Raw genomic sequence first — 18146 nt, 5'->3', positions numbered from 1 at the left:
TTTATAACGCATCATTCAATTTAAAGCATTGGAGAAAAAATTAAAAATTATACATCAAAGGGAAGTTTTTTTATCCTTTACGATAGCTTTCCCTTAAAAATCATTTATTTTTCCAAAAGCAGCGTAGAGAATAATGAAACTTTTTATACCTAACTTCTACTTCAGGGGAGGGGAGGGGGGTATTGTATTTTGAGGGGAAATATACACCTCTGGTTGGGGTTTAATACGAGGACTCACTTCTTTCCGATGATAGAGGGTAGATCACCGGTCCCCGCTACAACAAGCTGACCAGCACCGCCCTTCTCCTCCCCTGTGATGACGACAAGGAGGTATCCGTCCAACTCCTTCAGGAGGGTGGATATATAATCATTATCTCCTTCCCGTCGGTACAGGTATATATATCCAGGCTAGAATAAGGAGAAAATTTAATTTGTTACTCCTGTATTGAGGATAATGGATATCGAGATCAATGCTTGGTCTAGATCTTTTGTTAATCTGCAAATTAATATAATCTCATTCAATATCCCACAGAAGGAATTACTAAAATGAAGAGATTAAGCATTGTTCCTCAAGTTAAAAGATGATATGAAGATTAACCTCGTTTTCCAGTGATTTAATATTTTTCGCTTCGTTCAGAGCAATTTCTTTTAGAAGATTGGAGTTCGTCTTCGTTGTTGTTTTCAGATTTTTCACCAACTTCTCGACTAGATCTAGATGCTCTTCAGCGCCATTTCTGATAATTATAAAAAAAATATGTATTTTCAAAATCAATTCTTAAATAATAAGCGCGCTATTTTCTTGATTTTACTTTTCTTGATTTTAACCTTATTTAAGCAATAAATAAACTCAATTTCTAATGATATGGGGCTTGGACATTGAAATGTGAAGAGAATAATTGGATCGAATAATGGGATTTGTCCCGAAAAACGCTTTTAGGAACCCCCCTCCCTCTCAAAAATTTTGCAAATGACCTTGAATTCCGAGTATGTTTCAACAAATTTAATTTAAAAAGCGTTTTCTAGGAAATTACCGAAGACCGACCTAAGGATGGCTGTTAAGGCTCGTTCACGTTCCACAGTTTGTGCCAAATATTTGAGAACTCGAGACCCAACCAGAAAATAAAGCAAGTGCTTCCCTTTTTTACCTGTAAACAAAGTTAAGCATTAACTTTTAACAAGGTTTCATTAATATTTTTCTTAACTTACTTTCTGTAAACAGTAACTTGATTGCCTGAAGGTGAGAGAGATTAGAAACATGAGTACCGCAGCAAAGATTACTGTCAATTTCACCCATTTGAATAAGCCGGACCGGACCGGCATGGTCAGCTGGAAGTCCGCGAGTGTGTGCCTAAATAAAATTCGCGCATTTTGATCAGCTGATCTCAGATTTCAAAACAGGGGTATATATTTTTCAGACAAATAGTCCTTTGCAATTTTATTAATTAGGTTAAAAATTTCATTTTAAAAGGAATGAAAGAGCGAAATTTTTCTCAGTTCTAAAGTTCTAAAAAAAATAAAGTAAAATATTTAATTCATATCAAAGGTTGCAACTATTGCAATAATCCCTTATGAAATCTGCCATGGACGTCAGCCTTATTTTTTAATATAAATGTATTCCTTTTTAATATCAACCATGCAGAAGCAAAAAAAAAATCTTCTCAAACAAAAAAGTACAATAGTCTCATTATACTTGTTAATGGCGCCCCGTATTATACCAGGGTTACCACACTGATTGAAGATGGTGACAGCGTTGACGTAATTTACCTAGATTTCAGCAAGGCATTTGACAAGGTGCCTATAAATCGTCTTCTGGATAAAATCAAGGCTCACAATATCAGGGGCAACGTCCACAAATGGATCACAGAGTGGCTGAGTGGAAGGATGCAACGTACGGTTCTAAATGGGTCATTCTCTGAATGGTGTGAAGTCCTGTCAGGGGTACCCCAGGGGTCGGTACTGGGCCCCCTAGCATTTATTATATTTATAAATGATCTGGATGCTGAAACCTCTCTTATTTCCATTATGAATAAGTTTGCCGACGACACGAAATTGGGTCATAAGGTAAACAATGACACTGATAAAGGAGTTCTGCAAAATGCACTTGATAATCTCTGTATGTGGTCCGATAGATGGTGTATGGAGTTTAATGTCAAAAAGTGTAAAGTTATGCACCTTGGTAAAAAGAATAAGGATTATGAGTACTACATGAAGAGATCTGTACTTTCATCAGTTAACCAAGAACGAGATATTGGTGTGCTGGTTGAGAGCAGTCTTAAACCATCCTTACAGTGTGCTGAAGCATCTAGGAAAGCGTCAGTAGTTTTAGGGCAAATTACAAGGGCCTTTCTATACAGGGACCGATTTATATTCCTGAAACTTTATGTCCAATTTGTTCGGTGTCATCTGGAATTTGCATCCCCAGTATGGTCACCCTGGCATATCGGGGACATTGAGATCCTAGAGAAGGTTCAAAGATGTGCAGTGAACTTTATCACAGGTTTAAAGGGTGTGACTTACGAGGACAAACTTAAAGAACTCGGGATTCTTTCCCTAGTCGATAGAAGGTCCAGAGCTGACCTCATCCAGGTCTTTAAGATCCTGAAAGGTATCGACGATGTTGACAGCTCTACTTGGTTTACATTAGTTGGCCAGGAACCTCAAAGAGTAACCAGGAATACCAGTTACCATGGAAACCTTGTAGCAACCAGGTCAAAATCTGACATCAGACTTAACTTTTTCACAAACAGAGTTGTCTCCAGATGGAATGGGCTCCCGACAGACGTCAAGGACTCCAGAACTTTAAACATTTTCAAATCAAAACTTGACGGAATGTTCAAATAACTGGATCCCTATACTTGTGTTTTTGAGAAGTGTGCATGGATAGCTAAACGCAGACGAGAACCAGGCAGACCAGAACACTACTCTGGAGGACATGGACTGATATTCCTACCATACTCCTACCTGGAGTCCTTGGAATTCCATCACAAGTAAACAAGTAAATATTTACCGCATCTAGCTCTGGATCTCCGATCTGAAAGAGCTTGACAGAAACTGGAATTGCGTCCTGTATTGCGGAGTTACATCTCTCCTCCACCAAGCTCAGTGTCTCTGGTGGGACGGGTTTATCTAACTCTATATAAGATAATCCAACCTAAAACAAAAACTTCTTTCGAGAAAATAAAATAAAACCTTGACAGATAATTTCAAGAGAAATTGTGTTTGTTTTCGCACCGTCTAGCTTGTTTTTAAACCTCATGAATTGACAGTTGGATCTGCATTTTAACTATTGATCATTTGAACTATTGTTCATTCTAACTACTGATAATGACGTTATTTCCTGTAGTTCAAACAACACATTATTTACTCATTTGAACTATTATATAAAATATAGGTCAAACTATCATCACAAAATAGTTTACAGGATCAAAAAATGAGAAAAAAACGTATTTCAAATGAGCAAATTACAATTAAGTTCAAATTAACAAAAAAAAATTTTAAAAAAACCAAAAAATAGTTCAAATGAGAAAAAAATAGTTCATGCGCAAAATAAATAAATCATGAGCAAAAAATTAGTTCAAATGTGCAAAACAATAGTTCAAATAAGCAAAAAAATAGTTCAAATGAGCAAAAAGTTATTTTTAAAAGAATCAAAAAGATAGTTCGTATTTTTTAACGAATTCAAATATATTCAATAGATTTTTGTTCTTTTGAACTATTCAGTTGCTCATTTGAAAAATGTTTTTATGCTCATTTGAACTGATATTTGGCTCATTTGAACTATTTTTGCCTGATTTTAACTCTTATTTTGCTAATTTAAACCGTTAATTTTCGGCTCAATTGTACTATTTTTTTAACAGTTCAAATGAGCAAAAAAATAGTTCAAATGAGCAAAAAAAATAGTTCAAATGCACACATAATGTTATCGTTTGAACTATTATTCGTTTGAAGTACTACACGTGGTATCACGTGTAGTTCAAACGACCAATAGTTCAACAAGTCAATAGTTTAAACGGCAGTAGTTCAAACTAAATGGCACCGTGCAAAAGTGACTTTATTACTTGCTAATTAGAAGCAATATCTGCAACATTTTTAATCAGATTAATGTTACAGTCCCTTCAACTGATGTTTATGCAAATCCATAAAAAGTCCAAGAAGGGCTCAATATTTTATATTAAATCATTGCAACCTTATTTTCTGACGATTCTGCCATCCACCAAGCAGTTGTATTTATATTATATTCTCTTTCTAGAACTGCTGATACAAGATGCTGACCTGGAGTATATATTTAATAGAAGATACAATTTACAAATCTATACAGTGATGAACAGAGAACAATGGAAAAGGAAGACGACATTTTAGCAATACTTAAGTGTATTTGAAGTTGCTACAAAGCAAGTAGTTTTACTATACACTTTTTATATCACTAATTTAGTGAAATGGGTCTGTTTACACTGCACAATTGCTGTGTCTTATACTCATTGGACTTTTAAAAGTTGTCTTCCTATTATCACTGTAGGACAGGATGAACTACATACATTGATTAAATAAAGAATACAATTAACAGATTTTTAGAACTAGATGAACTAGAAACAAAGATTAAATAGAAGATACAATTTAAAAATCTATAGAACTAGATGAACTAGAAACAAAGATTAAATAGAAGATACAATTAACTAATCTATAGAACTAGATAAACTAGATACAGAGATTAAATAGAAGATACAATTAACTAATCTATAGAACTAAATGAACTAGATACAAAGATTAAATAGAAGATACAATTAACTAGAAGATACAATTAACTAATCTATAGAACTAGATGAACTAGATACAGAGATTAAATAGAAGATACAATTAACTAATCTATAGTACTAGATAAAGAAGATACAGAATATGAGAGTAAGCTAAAAGTTTATTGATGCTAAAAACCAAATAAAACAATAAAAAATTAAGCTGATAATAAAAAGGCTAAACATGTCTGACTTAGAACTTGAAAATCAGGTATGAGGAAACAATTTCTTGATATACATTATACAAGGTGTCTCTAACAAAGTGTATTTGGGCTTTTAGCCTAACATCGTTGTATTGTGTTTAAAGTGCTCCTAGTACAATGTCTATAAATAGAGGGTCGTTGATGAACTATTTTCATCTAAAATGTCGTTTTAACCTTCAAAGTGTACTTTAAATGTACTCGGTCCCTTTTATAAGATTTTCAACCAAATTTAAATATGTCTTTATATTTTATATTTTGAAAAATCCTCAATTCAATCATTGAACATGCGCAATTTTATTCTATTAATTTGTACAACAAAATCATGCTTTATTTTTTTTAAATCTTTGGAAAAGAGACTTTGCACGTTTTCGTATATTAGGCATATTTTATCGAAGACCCCCCCCCCTCACCCCATTTATGGCGATTTCACAGAAGCAACTATTAACGATGTTTAGTAAACTAAAAATTCTAAACACACTTTTCTCAGAGACACCCTGCAAAACAGTAAATAAGGAGGATATTGAACACCTGAATGCTGTTGCATATTATCAAACCGTCTGTTCCAGTCTAAGGATTGACGAACCACGGAACCAGGCTGAAGTTCTCCTGCTAAAAAGTGTACTGCAACGGTTCCACGGCGGTAAACATCTAAAACCTCTACTCCGCCCACAAGACCTACATCACGGCAAGGTGTAATATATGTAAGGTGGGGGTTGGGCACCCTTGGCCTTGTTTCAGTAGAAGTACACATTTCCGTTTACTGTTCAGCACTGATTTCAGAATTAATCTCTAATTGGATCATGAGAGATAGATAGAAAGATGGAATTGCAATTTCTATTGGTTTAAATCGTCACCAAACACGTGACTGAACCCTGATTGGATCAAACGCTATCGGAAAGCTGAAACAATGGTTCATGGTGTGTGGGGGGGGGGGATAGAATTTGCTTCCTAATTTGACCGTGACGTTTTAGGACTGGTGGCAACTATATCAAGTCAATAATAAAACTTATAATTTGAAAAAGGTTGGAGTTTTTTTTGACAGGGTACGAACTACGAAGCTTTACCTCAAAACCATTCCTCAAGATTCGTTGCTAAGTGGTCTCACACAAAGAAACAAACTTCTAAACAATTGATAAAAATTGTTGTTAACCAAGAGAGGACGACAGAAAAGCACATTCTTTTCAAAATTGACTGAACTCAGAGGAATGAACAGAAAAAAATAGTTTTATTTAATTGTAAACTGTAATTCAGTATGTTTTTAAAAAAGAGTTTTTTTATGTCCAATTCTTTAAAAGGTTTTAAATACCCCTCCTTAAACAAGCAGTCCCCTCCCCTCCCCCGACTCACGCAAAAGTTCGTTAATTAGATCGACCCCCACCCCAACTCTATATTCACACATCTACACAGTTTGTTTTTAATCTTTGTGAAGAAACAATCTCAAGGAATAATAATTGTCTTAAAACATTTTTTTAGAAAGTGAATATTTGCAAACTATCTTTTTTCCATCTCATAATCTGAGTTCTTTTCCCTTATGTCCATTTGACAGCCCAAATTTTTATTTTGAATAATCTTTTTGTTTGTTTATCTTCGTGATTTTTACATTTTTTTATTTTTTTATCGATTTTGATGGTTATTATATCGTTAGAACTGACCGAAATATATTTTCAATAAATGTGGAACTAACATCTACTTTTTTACTCTACAGAGGTTTGGTCCATCACCATCACTGAATTTTAAATTAATCACCAACTTTTGTTCATTTACATGAAACCGGTAAAGTAAAAATGTACGGAAATTCTCCCCCCCCCCCTTCCCTAATATCTAAAATCTTGCACAAGAGGAGACAGAAAGATTGGGAGATAATAACGTCAATTATGCGAACTATACCGAAACAAGATTTCAAATTAAAACATTTTTAAAAACCGGACAGTTTTAAACTTTCCAAAAAAAAATTTCATAACATAAATTATTCAAAAAATTTGGCTGGTTAAATATTGGCTTTTAATTCTTTAAAATATTTTGACTAAAACTTACAAAAATATTTTTTTATTCACAGCATGCATCTCTTAAATCCTTCAATTCTTTTAATCCACCATTTCACAGTTCATAATATCAAATCACATTCTTAACCTCCCTTTTTCTGACGAAAAAATTGTTGAACAGTTATTTAATTTTAAAAATGGTTTTCAGAATTAAAAATTGGACGTCGAAAAAGGAATGTTTTCCATCCTTTTTGATATTTTTCCCTATTACACTTTGAAAACATAAGTAAATTCTGGGGGGTGGGGACAAATTCAAAAGAGGGCGGTGGGAATTATGTTTTATCCTTTTCCGAAAAAATACATATTTTCTTAACCTTTGTCTGCATTCTGTCCCCCTCCTTCTGGGAAGAAAACAGTCTCCTTAAAGGTAACCTCGAATCCATCAACCTTCGCCTGCAAACAAACAAATTTTCTTCTGATTCATAAAAATATATACCTTCCTTCCTGCAGTGTCTAGTTGTCTACTAGTAGCACTGCAGGATACATATGGTTCTCTGCTTTATACTCCTGCCTTCCTACCTCCATTGTCTAGTTTTCTAATAGTAGTACTGCAGGATACAAATGATTCTCTGCTACATACTTCTACCTTCCTACCTGCAGTGTCTGGTTGTCTAATAGTAGCACTGCAGGATATATCTAGTTCTCTGCTATATACTTCTACCTTCCTACCTGCAGTGTCTAGTTGTCTACTAGTAGTACTGCAGGATACATATGGTTCTCTGCTATATACTCCTACCTTCCTACCTGCAGTATCTATTTGTCTACTAGTAGCACTGCTGGATGTATCTAGTTCTCTGTTATATACTCTTACCTTCCTACCTGCAGTGTCTAGTTGTCTAGAAGTAGCACTGCAGTATGTATCTAGTTCTCTGCTATATACTCCCACCTTCCTCCCTGCAGTGTCTATTTGTCTACTAGTAGCACTGCAAGATATATCTAGTTCTCTGCTATATAGTCCTTCCTTCCCACCTGCAGTGAATAGTTGTCTACTAGTAGCACTGCAGAATATATCTAGTTCTCTGTATATACTCCTCCCTTCCTACCTGCAGTGTCTAGATGTCTTCTAGTAGCACTGCAGGATACATATGGTTCTGCTATATACTCCTACCTTCCTACCTGCAGTGTCTTGTTGTCTACTAGTAGCACTGCAGTATATCTAGTTCTCTGTATATACTCCTACCTTCCTACCTGCAGTGTCTAGTTGTCTACTAGTAGCACTGCAGTATATCTAGTTCTCTGTATATACTCCTACCTTCCTACCTACAGTGTCTAGAAGTCTAGTAGTAGCACTGCAGAATATATCTAGTTCTCTGTATATACTCCTACCTTTCTACCTGCAGTGTCTAGTTGTCTACTAGTTACACTGCAGAATATGTCTAATTCTCTGTATATACTCCTACCTTCCTACCTGCAGTGTCTAGTTGTCTACTATAGCACTGCAGTATATATCTAGTTCTCTGTATATACTCCTACCTTTCTACCTGCAGTGTCTAGTTGTCTACTAGTAGCACTGCAGGATATAACCTCAGTTTCAAGTTCTCTGCTGTAGCTTTCACGTTGGCAGTAAAACATTTTATCTAGAAAGAGAGGAACCTCTAGAAACAAATCCAAGTAAACATCAGTAATTTGTATAAACTATCTGAAATTAGCTCATTTATTCACTAAATAATAACATTAATAAAATTTATCATTATTTATATAAATAATTACAAATACAGGGATACTGTAAAATAATCACAATCACGAAAAGTCTGAACACAACGTATTTTGAAAGTTTGAAATTGAGATTGAAATCCAATTTCGGGCTTACAGCTTCAAGTCTGAGAATTGTTTAACTAAACGATGGCAAAAAGGTAGGGGTTAGTAGTNGTGGAGGAACAGGAGAAGATACAACGTATTTATTCGGTAAATGATCTACTCTGATGATAAAGCAGGGTGTCAGGGGTCTCTCCGACTAAACTCATCATTTCAACATCAGCATTCCTATAGATTAATCAATCAATCAATCGTACCAGAAGTATAAAGGGAAAAATGCATAATAAGAGGTAATCATGGCTAACAGGAATTTCCCGTAAAATGTTATGACAAAATAATGCGGATTGGTTTTGAGTTTAAATCTTTGATTTTCTCAAGAATTCCGAATTCCTAAAATCCCTCCAACGCGACGTAGAATATCAAGATTGATTAATTGATTGATTGCCTGAGTGCCCAAAGATGATCTGTGATCTCCAATGCCTCCCACTCTGCTTTAAATGCCTGTTTGCTGTCTGGAGGCATACCTCCAGCCTGGAAAAAATTAAAAATTACATAATTTTTCTTTCAAATAAATAGGATTATATTTGGCATAAAACTGATTATTCACTTTTAAGGGATTAGACAATAATAATACAGCAATTATAGTTTTCAGTTATATTTGAAAAAGGCATTTCTGATATTCTTTTTTAGCGCATTTTACAAACATTTGTCTTACACACTAGAATTTACTCGGAATTTAAATCAATCGAATTCTCAATTTGCGGATTGCAACCCTCTAATTGAACCGAAGTTAAAAGTCAATCCTAAAAAAGGATCCCATTTTTTATAAGACTATAAAGTTGCATAAACGAGCTTATGCTAAGGGCGCGGCGCTTTGCGGTCATCTTCTAATTTAATTTTGAACATTTGCTCTTTGTATAATGTATATATTGTAAAACAAAAACAAACAAAAGTTCACGGATTTTATAGAAAAAAATTAATGGATTTTCAAAAAATGAAAATCACCATTGTTGCGAGGCTACATTTTTTATTTAGATCATCCATAAACCTTTACTGGGGTCATGCGAGGTCCTTCACAAAATGTTGGCCCTTTCGGTTCATTTGTTTTGACGTTCATTGGACACAAACAAACAAAAAAAGCAGACTAGACAAGCAAAGTATATATATAGATAGAAGATAATAACAACTAGTTTTGTCTTGCAATGCTTTTTTCTTAACCTAGAAGACTATTTCTGAAGCTAGAATTGTACTTTCAGCTATTTTCTTGTGCGTTATTGGTGTAGAATATTGCATTAATATTCTTAAAAAAAGACATTAGAACATTAGAACCTGATAGATGTTGTTTTACCTGCATAGACATTTGTTCTTGCATAACCCTAGACTGATCTGCTGCATTATTCTCTCCTAGTACTAGACTGTATATACTCCTGTAAATAATAATAATAACTCATGTGTCCTAACTACAGTCTAAATGTCTCGTGACCCGGAATGTCCTATCTTGAGTCTAAATGTTTCGTGTCCTGTATCGAGTCTAAATGTCTCATGTCCTGATTTGTCCTGTATAGAATCTAAACGTCTTGTGTCTTGGGGTGTCTTTGGGTGTCTTGTCTCGATTATAAATGTTTCGTATCTTGGAGTGTCCTTTAGAGAGTATGTCTCGTGTCCTGGGTATTCTGTCTAAAGTCTAAATCACATGTCTCCTGTTCTGGATGGGTGTCCCGTCTACAGTCTAAAATTCTCCTGTCCTAGAGTGTCCTGTCTACAGTCTAGAATTCTCCTGTCCTAGAGTGTCCTGTCTACAGTCTAAAATTCTCCTGTCCTAGAGTGTCCTGTCTACAGTCTAAAATTCTCCTATCCTAGAGTGTCCTGTCTACAGTCTAAAATTCTCCTGTCCTGGAGTGTCCTGTCTACAGTCTAAAATTCTCCTGTCCTAGAGTGTCCTGTCTACAGTCTAAAATTCTCCTGTCCTGAGTGTCCTGTCTACAGTCTAAATCACATGTCTCCTGTTCTGGATGGGTGTCTACAGTCTAAAATTCTCCTGTCCTGCAGTGTCCTGTCTACAGTCTAAAATTTTCCTGTCCTGCAGTGTCCTGTCTACAGTCTAAAATTCTCCTGTCCTGCAGTGTCCTGTCTACAGTCTAAAATTCTCCTGTCCTAGGGTGTCATGTCAAAGGTCTAAACGTATCGTGTCCTAATTGTCCTGTCTAGAGTCTAAATGTCTCATGTCCTGTCCTAAGTCTAAACAAAATTAGCATCATTGTCAGACTGTATGGAATAAATGTAAAAAGTTTAGAGATATACCTGAGACCGAAAACATTGAGAAAGTACCAGGATACAGAGGAGACCCAGGCAGCATCTAGAGACTGTAGTTCAATACCTCGCTGCAGCATTGGTTTAAACCGTAGGGTCAAAGGAAACGGGACCTAACATCAAGACTATCAGAATACGGAGTTTTTAAAAATTAAATCACAAAAAAAATTAAATTACAAAAACATGTTTTAAATAAGTTTTTAATTAAATGCAGTCTGTACCAACCCATAAATCAATCAGTCAATTCAATAGTTTAGATCAAAATCTATGTCAAATCAAATAACAATCAATCTAGTATCCAATCGATCAACCAGAAAGTCAACCAACTTATCAATTTTTCAATGATGCAATAAACAAAACAATCAATCAATCAATCAACCAAAAAGTCAACCAACTGACCAAAATTTTATTGATAGAATCAATCCATCAACCAATCTTAAAGTTTTCAGAAAAAATAATTTGAAAAAATTTACCTTTGTTGTGACGAACCCGGAGAAATGCCAGTTTATCCATCCTCCAACCACCATCATGGGAACCATACTCGTCATGTTCCCCTTCACCATCTCCGTCATCATGCTTGGGTCCGTCATAGGGTTTGGAGGAGCTGTCGTTTTCCGGGTTCCAACCTTTATACAAAGCATTAATTTTTTTGGACTTTCCAAAATTCACTGAAAAATTAAAAACCAGCTTCTTAAATTAATTAAACCTCAATGCAAAGATGGCAATGCCGGATTCACAATGGTATCCTTTCTATATTAACTGCCAGGAGACCAACCAGAAAACAGCCCTGCATGGCTGCTCTCCTTCCGTTGAGAATCAATAAAAATCATATAAATTTAGTTTTATGCTCAACCTATCAAATTCTTTTGTTTTAAACTTAAGAGTATGTAAATAAATAAAATAAAAAATTTAACGTTGCAATTTCTTTTTTAACCTGTACATTTGAGTCTTTTTATATTCATAGCATTAGCTAGACATATATATTCTGTTGCAAAATGGTGTATTATTCGGACGTACTTATGAGATTGCAACAAAACGTGAGGACTGAGAATGCATTTTTCAAAGTTAAGTGTCTGCTTTGTCTGACCGAGAATAAATGAGATATCCATGATTTCTCCTTTTAAAAAAGGGTAATTTCCAATAGGTATTTCTCTAAAAGACTTGCGCAGATCTGCTATAGAAACAATGAAGAAAATTGTAAGAATAAATTATTTAAATCTAGAAAAACGAGGATATTTTCAACATAGTAAGAAGTAACGTGGTGAATTGGACATAGCCCTCATAAGATGAAGGGTGACTTGACATTAAAGTGATCGTTCTCTAATAATATGTACCTTGAGAATTCCAGTCTCCTCGTCGTTCAAGTAATTTTTCCTCATCAAGAAGGATTGCTTTGGTAGATATTTTCCGTTCTCTCGTAGAACTCTGAAATCGCATTAATTACTAGCTCTAGTGCCAGGCGTTGGCAATGGAATTAAAGAAACACTTTAAATAAATTTTCTAAAAATATTGAATTAAAAAATTCAGCCAATTCAGTCCAACCGTTATACCAGCTATTAATAACATATTTTTACAAATATATATAAGAGCGAAGAGCTTTATTATACAGATCTTCAGATTTCAGGTTTACATCTCCAAATCATCTAGTCGGGGAAATACTAAGTTTCTATTCAATTTGAAAAAAATGCATTCTAACAAAAAAAACATACTTCGCTTTAATGTTTTACCTTGCTCTAATTAAGGCTTGGCTGTCCTTGACTTGTTCAAGATCAACCTTCTTCTGAGATGATAGTAGGACGGATACATAATGTCTGAGTATACCTAGAGTAGGACGGATACATAATGTCTGAGTACCTAGAGTAGGACGGATACATAATGTCTGAGTATACCTAGAGTAGGACGGATACATAATGTCTGAGTATACCTAGAGTAAGACGGATATATAATGTCTGAGTATACCTAGAGTAGGACGGATACATAATGTCTGAGTTTACCTAGAGTAGGACGGATATATAATGTCTGAGTATACCTAGAGTAGGACGGATACATAATGTCTGAGTATACCTAGAGTAGGACGGATACATAATGTCTGAGTATACCTAGAGTAGGACGCATACATAATGTCTGAGTATACCTAGAGTAGGACGGATACATAATGTCTGAGTATACTTAGAGTAGGACGGATACATATTGTTTGAGTATACCTACTACCTAGAGTAGGACGGATATATAATTTACAATCTCACTATGTATTTGTCAAAATGTGACCATTGAGGAAATGGCCACCTATCAGGAAGTTTATCAGAAAGATGGGAAGGAAATGATTACCTATCAGGAAGTTAATCAGGAAGATGAAGGAAATGATTACCTATAAGGAGGTTGATGAGAAAGAAAGAAAGGAAATGGTCACCATCAGGAAGTTTATTAGGAAGATGGGAAGGAAATGATTACCTATCAGGACGCTGATCAGGAAGATACGAAGGAAATGATTACCTATCAGGAAGTTTATCAGGGAGATAGGAAGGAAATGATTACCTATCAGGAAGTTAATGAGAAAGATGGGAGGAAATGGTCACCTATCAAGAAGTTTATCAGGAAGATAGAAAGGAAATGATAACCTATCAGGAAGTTTATGAGAAAGATAGGAAGAAAATGATTACCTATCAGGAAGTTGATGAGAAAGATAGGAAGGAAATGATTACCTATAAGGAAGTTGATGAGAAAGATAGGAAGGAAGACCCAAGTTCTAATCGCAGGATCCAACTGCAGCTCCGGCTCTGACATTTTCTCTGAAACATTTAGAACAAAATTATATTTCCAGAGAAGATTGACAAAAAAGATGTTTAAAACACTTTTCGTTTGTTAAGCATAAAATAATATTAAAATATCTCCTTAAGTATAGGTTACATTAAACGCACAAAGACAACATTCATTCAAAGCAAGATGAAGCAATAATATTAAGTACATCCATACATTACTGCAGGGTGACGAGGGATAAAAACCAACACGTCGAGAAATTGTAAGATTTTCTTTTCCTTTTCTAAAAGTCAATGTTATGGTCGTCACCGTGCAGCTGGATCGTTTACAATGAGAACAATTTAATTCTGCCCGCCCTGGCATAGAATACCAGGGTGAGGGTGGAAATTATATTTTTATCAGCAGAGCTGCTGGGTTGGAAGGGGGGAACAATCCACGGGTAGTGATTTATCAACTCATCTTGAGTTAAGGGTTGTTCAGGGAGCTAAGACTAGGTCTTGGATTAACATGAAACCAGATTTAGTTTATTTTGCTTCAGGTGTACACGAGAGTACACCGAGGAGATTTACATCTACTCCAGGTACAAGGTACAATCTGCAGTACATGGTGTACAGTACAGATTACAATGCACGAGGAGTTAGATTTGCACCAAGTGCTAGATTTCTTAGATCTCTTCTTTAGAGTAGGATTGCACCTAGTTGCTTTATAAGGAACTCAGTGTCACAAAAACAAGATTTAAAATACAACCAAACATATAATGTAATCAACCCAGAACTAGAGGACATTTTACAAATTTCAAAATTAGATCTTACTTTCTAGTGCAGTCGAGTCCTGGGTAGAAATAGATAGATAGATAGCTACCAACATGAATTATGTACTAGGTATTATGCATAAGAATGGTTGAGGTAGATATACTAGGAGCTGAATACAGCAGAACCATTAATATTTCAGAGTTTAGAATAAACAAATTTACTTGGAAAATATTCCAATTACACTGCATCATAAAATATAGAATTACAAGAAGAAATTGTTTAAAAACACGAGACGTGTTTTACTGAGCGATTAGCTGAAATATAATTTTAGAAATTTGCGCCTTGAAATATGAGGTTTAAAGATAGTTTGACAATTGTTACCTATTGCATACATAACAGTCTGATAAATAACACATTAATTTCAATAAAATCATATGATTTGAAGCTGTGATTAGTTCAAAGCTTTTCTACTGTTTGAAAACAGAAATAAACAAAGTGCGGCGGGATTCTAAGAATCTGCCGAATTAAAAGTTTTTAAAAACCGTGGGTTAAAACACTGGGTAAGCAAGAGGGTTGGCCGGCGCGGCGGCAGGAAACTAGGGGGTCAGGTTGAAAACAATTAAGTAATTAAGGTGTCCCTCGGTGCAAAGATCCAAATGCCCGAATCACAACGGTAGCCTTGAACCTTTATCTGATAGAGCTAGCAATGAACAAGTTAATTTTGTATCGAAACGGCAACTGAAAATAATCAGTTTTTAAAATTTATTAACATGGATATCTCATTCATACTTGTAACAGCTTTTAAAGATAGCGTCGTCAATCGGGCATTGCTATTTTTCCATGGAGGGTCACTTAAATTTTGTATAGTGTCCCTTTATTCTGTTGTGAATCGTTACTGGCAATCTTGGATATAAAAACTATGAATTTTATTGTTCGCCAATATTAAATAGTTAAAGGTCAACATGTACCCTCGAGTTTCACGACTAACCTAATTCTTAAAGAATTAACGTAGCTTGATTATAAGTGTGTTTACGATACAATATAAACATTATTTGATGAAACTTGACACAGTTAGAAATTACTTAGTCTCAAAGGTTATTACAGTATTCCTGTATCACATAACTTGACTACTAAAACAATTCAGTTTAATTAATCTACCAATGGCCTATGAAGCTTAATACTGCACAAATATCATATATTCTGTTGTTATCCATCAATAAGCCCTGAGATAATTTGTACTGTTGTACAATTTACAGAATATCCTCTCTTAAGAACAGAATTATACAAAGCCGAGGTTATTGTGTACATTTGACATAAACAGAACTAATTGTTATTGCTTGAGACGGATAAAACTGAGATTAAGTTTATGAACTTAAACTAAACTTAAGTGCAGTATTTTACTTCAATAAAAACTTGTGTTGGTTGGGCCTACGAGTAGTTTAAAGATAGGAAGCTAATTTTGTAATGCACATTCATCCATATATATATGTAAATGCTAAAATATGTAAATCTCTTAAATTGTTAAAAATAAATATTCTGAAGTTCCAACATCTAAGGCAGCGGAGTGTAGAATGTTACACCCTGTAGCTGAGGTATTGGTTCATGACGAGGTAAAATCAGTCTTTGAGGTAAATATTTTGATCACCCTGTAATCTCTGAACTATTAACTAAAACAAACATATTACTTTTTGTTATAGTTTTTTAAAAATTCAGTCAGATTCACTTTTGTCTTACTTTGAATAAGAATCTTTAAAAAAAAATTGTGAAAATTTTAATGAAAATGTTGATGAAAATGTTGATGAAAATGTTGATGAAAATGTTGATGAAAATGTTGATGAAAGTGTTGTTGAAAATGTAGATGAAAATGTTTATAACATGTGAATAAAATGTTTGTATACATGTGTATAAAATGTTTGTTTCCATGTGAATAAAATGTGTGTTTACATATGTATAAAATGTTTGTATACATGTGTATAAAATGTTTGTATACATGTGTATAAAATGTTTGTTTCCATGTGAATAAAATGTGTGTTTACATGTGTATAAAATGTTTGTATACATGTGTATAAAATGTTTGTTTTCATGTGAATAAAATATGTTTACATGTGTTCAAAATGTTTGTTTCCATGTGAATATAACGTTTGTTTCCATTTGCATAAAATGTTTGTTTCCACGTGTATAAAATGTTTGTTTACATGTACGTGTAAAATGTTTGTTTACATGTGAATAAAAAGTTTGTTTCCAAGTGAATGAATTGTTTGTTTCCATGTGTATTAAATGTTTGTTTCCACGTGTGTAAAATGTTTGTTTACATGTGTATAACATGTTTGTTTTGTATTAAATGCTTGTTTACATGTGTATAAAATGTTTGTTTCCATTTGTATAAAATGTGTGTTTATTTGTGTATAAAATGTTTGTTTACATGTGTAGAAAATGTTTGTAAAGTTTCCTTGGCAAGATCTAAAAGATCTGAACTCTGTGAAGGCTGTCCACAACAACTATATAACCATCAGGAGTCATACAGATACCCTACAAATCAAATCAAATCAAATCAAATCAAATCAAATCAAATCCTGAATTTTAGGGAATGCATTAGGCTCCATTAAGCAGCCTGGAGGTTCAATTTCCGATTGTTAAATGGATTTCAGCCCGGATCTGATTTTAATTTTGACATTTGCTATAAATCTTTCTAATGATTTTTACAATCCAGACAATTATTTAAAATTTTTATAAAACTTGGTAAAATCAGAACTTTTTCTCTTTCATTTTTTTTTTTTTTTAATCCAACTAAAGATGAATTTTATCTAATCCAACTAATGAATTTTAACGGATTTCCGTTTAGTCAGAACTTGTTATTTAACCCAAAAGAGAACGATTATTATCTTTGCAATAAACTTAAATAGTTCCTAACTCAGTTAATCACTGAAGTTGCTGTTTTGTTAAAGAAATGAAGGGGTGGGGGAGTCATCGCTCTTTTAAATATAAATACCATTCTCGTTTAAAGGGACTATAAGCGTAATTTCAAGTGACCACTCATGCAAAGATGGCATTGCCTGATTAAACCGATGCCATTGAAACCTTTATCTAATCAATAACGTGGAAGATTTGTCAGTGTTCGAGTTTAATGATGATATTTCCTAAATGTTGCCTTTTTAATGAGAAATCACATTTGAAAATAATCAGTTTTTAGCCTATAACACCCCCCGGCCACCCATAAGTGTCCACAAAAAAATTAAATTGTTAACCTGTGGAGTTTCAAACTCCCCGGGGCCGGTTCCTTTACTTCCAAACTTCTTGATAAAAGTTCCGTTGGCAGAGAACACCTGAAGTAGAATTTGAAAACCATCAGTATTCAGCAGTGTATAAAAACGCCAAGAATAAGATGTACTTTTACGTAAATAAGAGATTGTACTTGCACATTATTATCATTATTATTAACGGACAACCTTGCATTTGATGCATTCTTAAGATTGTTCCAGATGTTTATATTTGTCAGAATAACCCGCCCCCTGGAGGGAGGGGGGGGGGTATTTTGATG

The 18146-nt window shown here is 34.3% G+C and overlaps 2 protein-coding genes across 6 annotated transcripts; both read right to left on the bottom strand.

Moving 5' to 3' along the window:
• Positions 1–608: 608 nt before the first annotated feature.
• Positions 609–8900, bottom strand: LOC111703456 (alanyl-tRNA editing protein Aarsd1-A). The gene is made up of 7 exons (XM_023475403.1): positions 8508–8900; positions 7349–7427; positions 5521–5667; positions 4186–4271; positions 3007–3150; positions 1206–1347; positions 609–733 (listed from the first exon to the last, which is right to left on the bottom strand). Exons 1-7 carry the CDS (start codon positions 8604–8606, stop codon positions 711–713), a joined length of 720 nt encoding a protein of 239 aa, XP_023331171.1. The 5' UTR covers positions 8607–8900; the 3' UTR covers positions 609–710.
• Positions 8901–8906: 6 nt separating this feature from the next.
• Positions 8907–16274, bottom strand: LOC111703455 (ER membrane protein complex subunit 3). Of its 5 annotated transcripts, none has more exons than XM_023475398.1 (9): positions 15577–16274; positions 13802–15204; positions 12827–12920; positions 12434–12524; positions 11573–11725; positions 11091–11212; positions 10138–10216; positions 9235–9320; positions 8907–9017 (listed from the first exon to the last, which is right to left on the bottom strand). In XM_023475398.1, the coding sequence occupies exons 2-9, from the start codon at positions 13881–13883 to the stop codon at positions 8933–8935; spliced, it is 792 nt and encodes a 263-aa protein (XP_023331166.1). In that variant the 5' UTR covers positions 13884–15204; positions 15577–16274; the 3' UTR covers positions 8907–8932. The 5 variants fall into 5 exon arrangements, with proteins under 5 accessions (XP_023331166.1, XP_023331167.1, XP_023331169.1 ...); XM_023475399.1 differs by having other exon boundaries at positions 15597–16274; XM_023475401.1 differs by having other exon boundaries at positions 13802–15773; positions 16010–16274.
• Between the last annotated feature and the right edge of the window lie 1872 nt (positions 16275–18146).

Source organism: Eurytemora carolleeae, unplaced genomic scaffold (assembly GCF_000591075.1).
Source record: "Eurytemora carolleeae unplaced genomic scaffold, Eaff_2.0 scaffold504, whole genome shotgun sequence".
In the NCBI taxonomy this organism is placed as follows: domain Eukaryota; kingdom Metazoa; phylum Arthropoda; class Copepoda; order Calanoida; family Temoridae; genus Eurytemora; species Eurytemora carolleeae.
This window is presented reverse-complemented; position numbering and strand designations above follow the sequence as displayed.

Bases quoted from the DNA above. Each gene is read 5' to 3' on its own strand.
- LOC111703456 (XM_023475403.1), bottom strand. From the start codon at position 8,606: ATGTTTTACTGCCAACGTGAAAGCTACAGCAGAGAACTTGAAACTGAG. The intron at 5,668-7,348 runs GTTAAGAAAATA...GCCGTGATGTAG, and splicing joins GGGACAGAATGCAGACAAAG to GTCTTGTGGGCGGAGTAGAG. The intron at 3,151-4,185 runs GTTGCAATGATT...TTTTTGTTTTAG, and splicing joins CAGAATCGTCAGAAAATAAG to GTTGGATTATCTTATATAGA.
- LOC111703455 (XM_023475397.1), bottom strand. From the start codon at position 13,883: ATGTCAGAGCCGGAGCTGCAGTTGGATCCTGCGATTAGAACTTGGGTC. The intron at 9,321-10,137 runs GTAAAACAACAT...AATTTTTTCCAG, and splicing joins AAGAACAAATGTCTATGCAG to GCTGGAGGTATGCCTCCAGA. The intron at 9,018-9,234 runs GCAATCAATCAA...ATTAATCTATAG, and splicing joins GATCATCTTTGGGCACTCAG to GAATGCTGATGTTGAAATGA.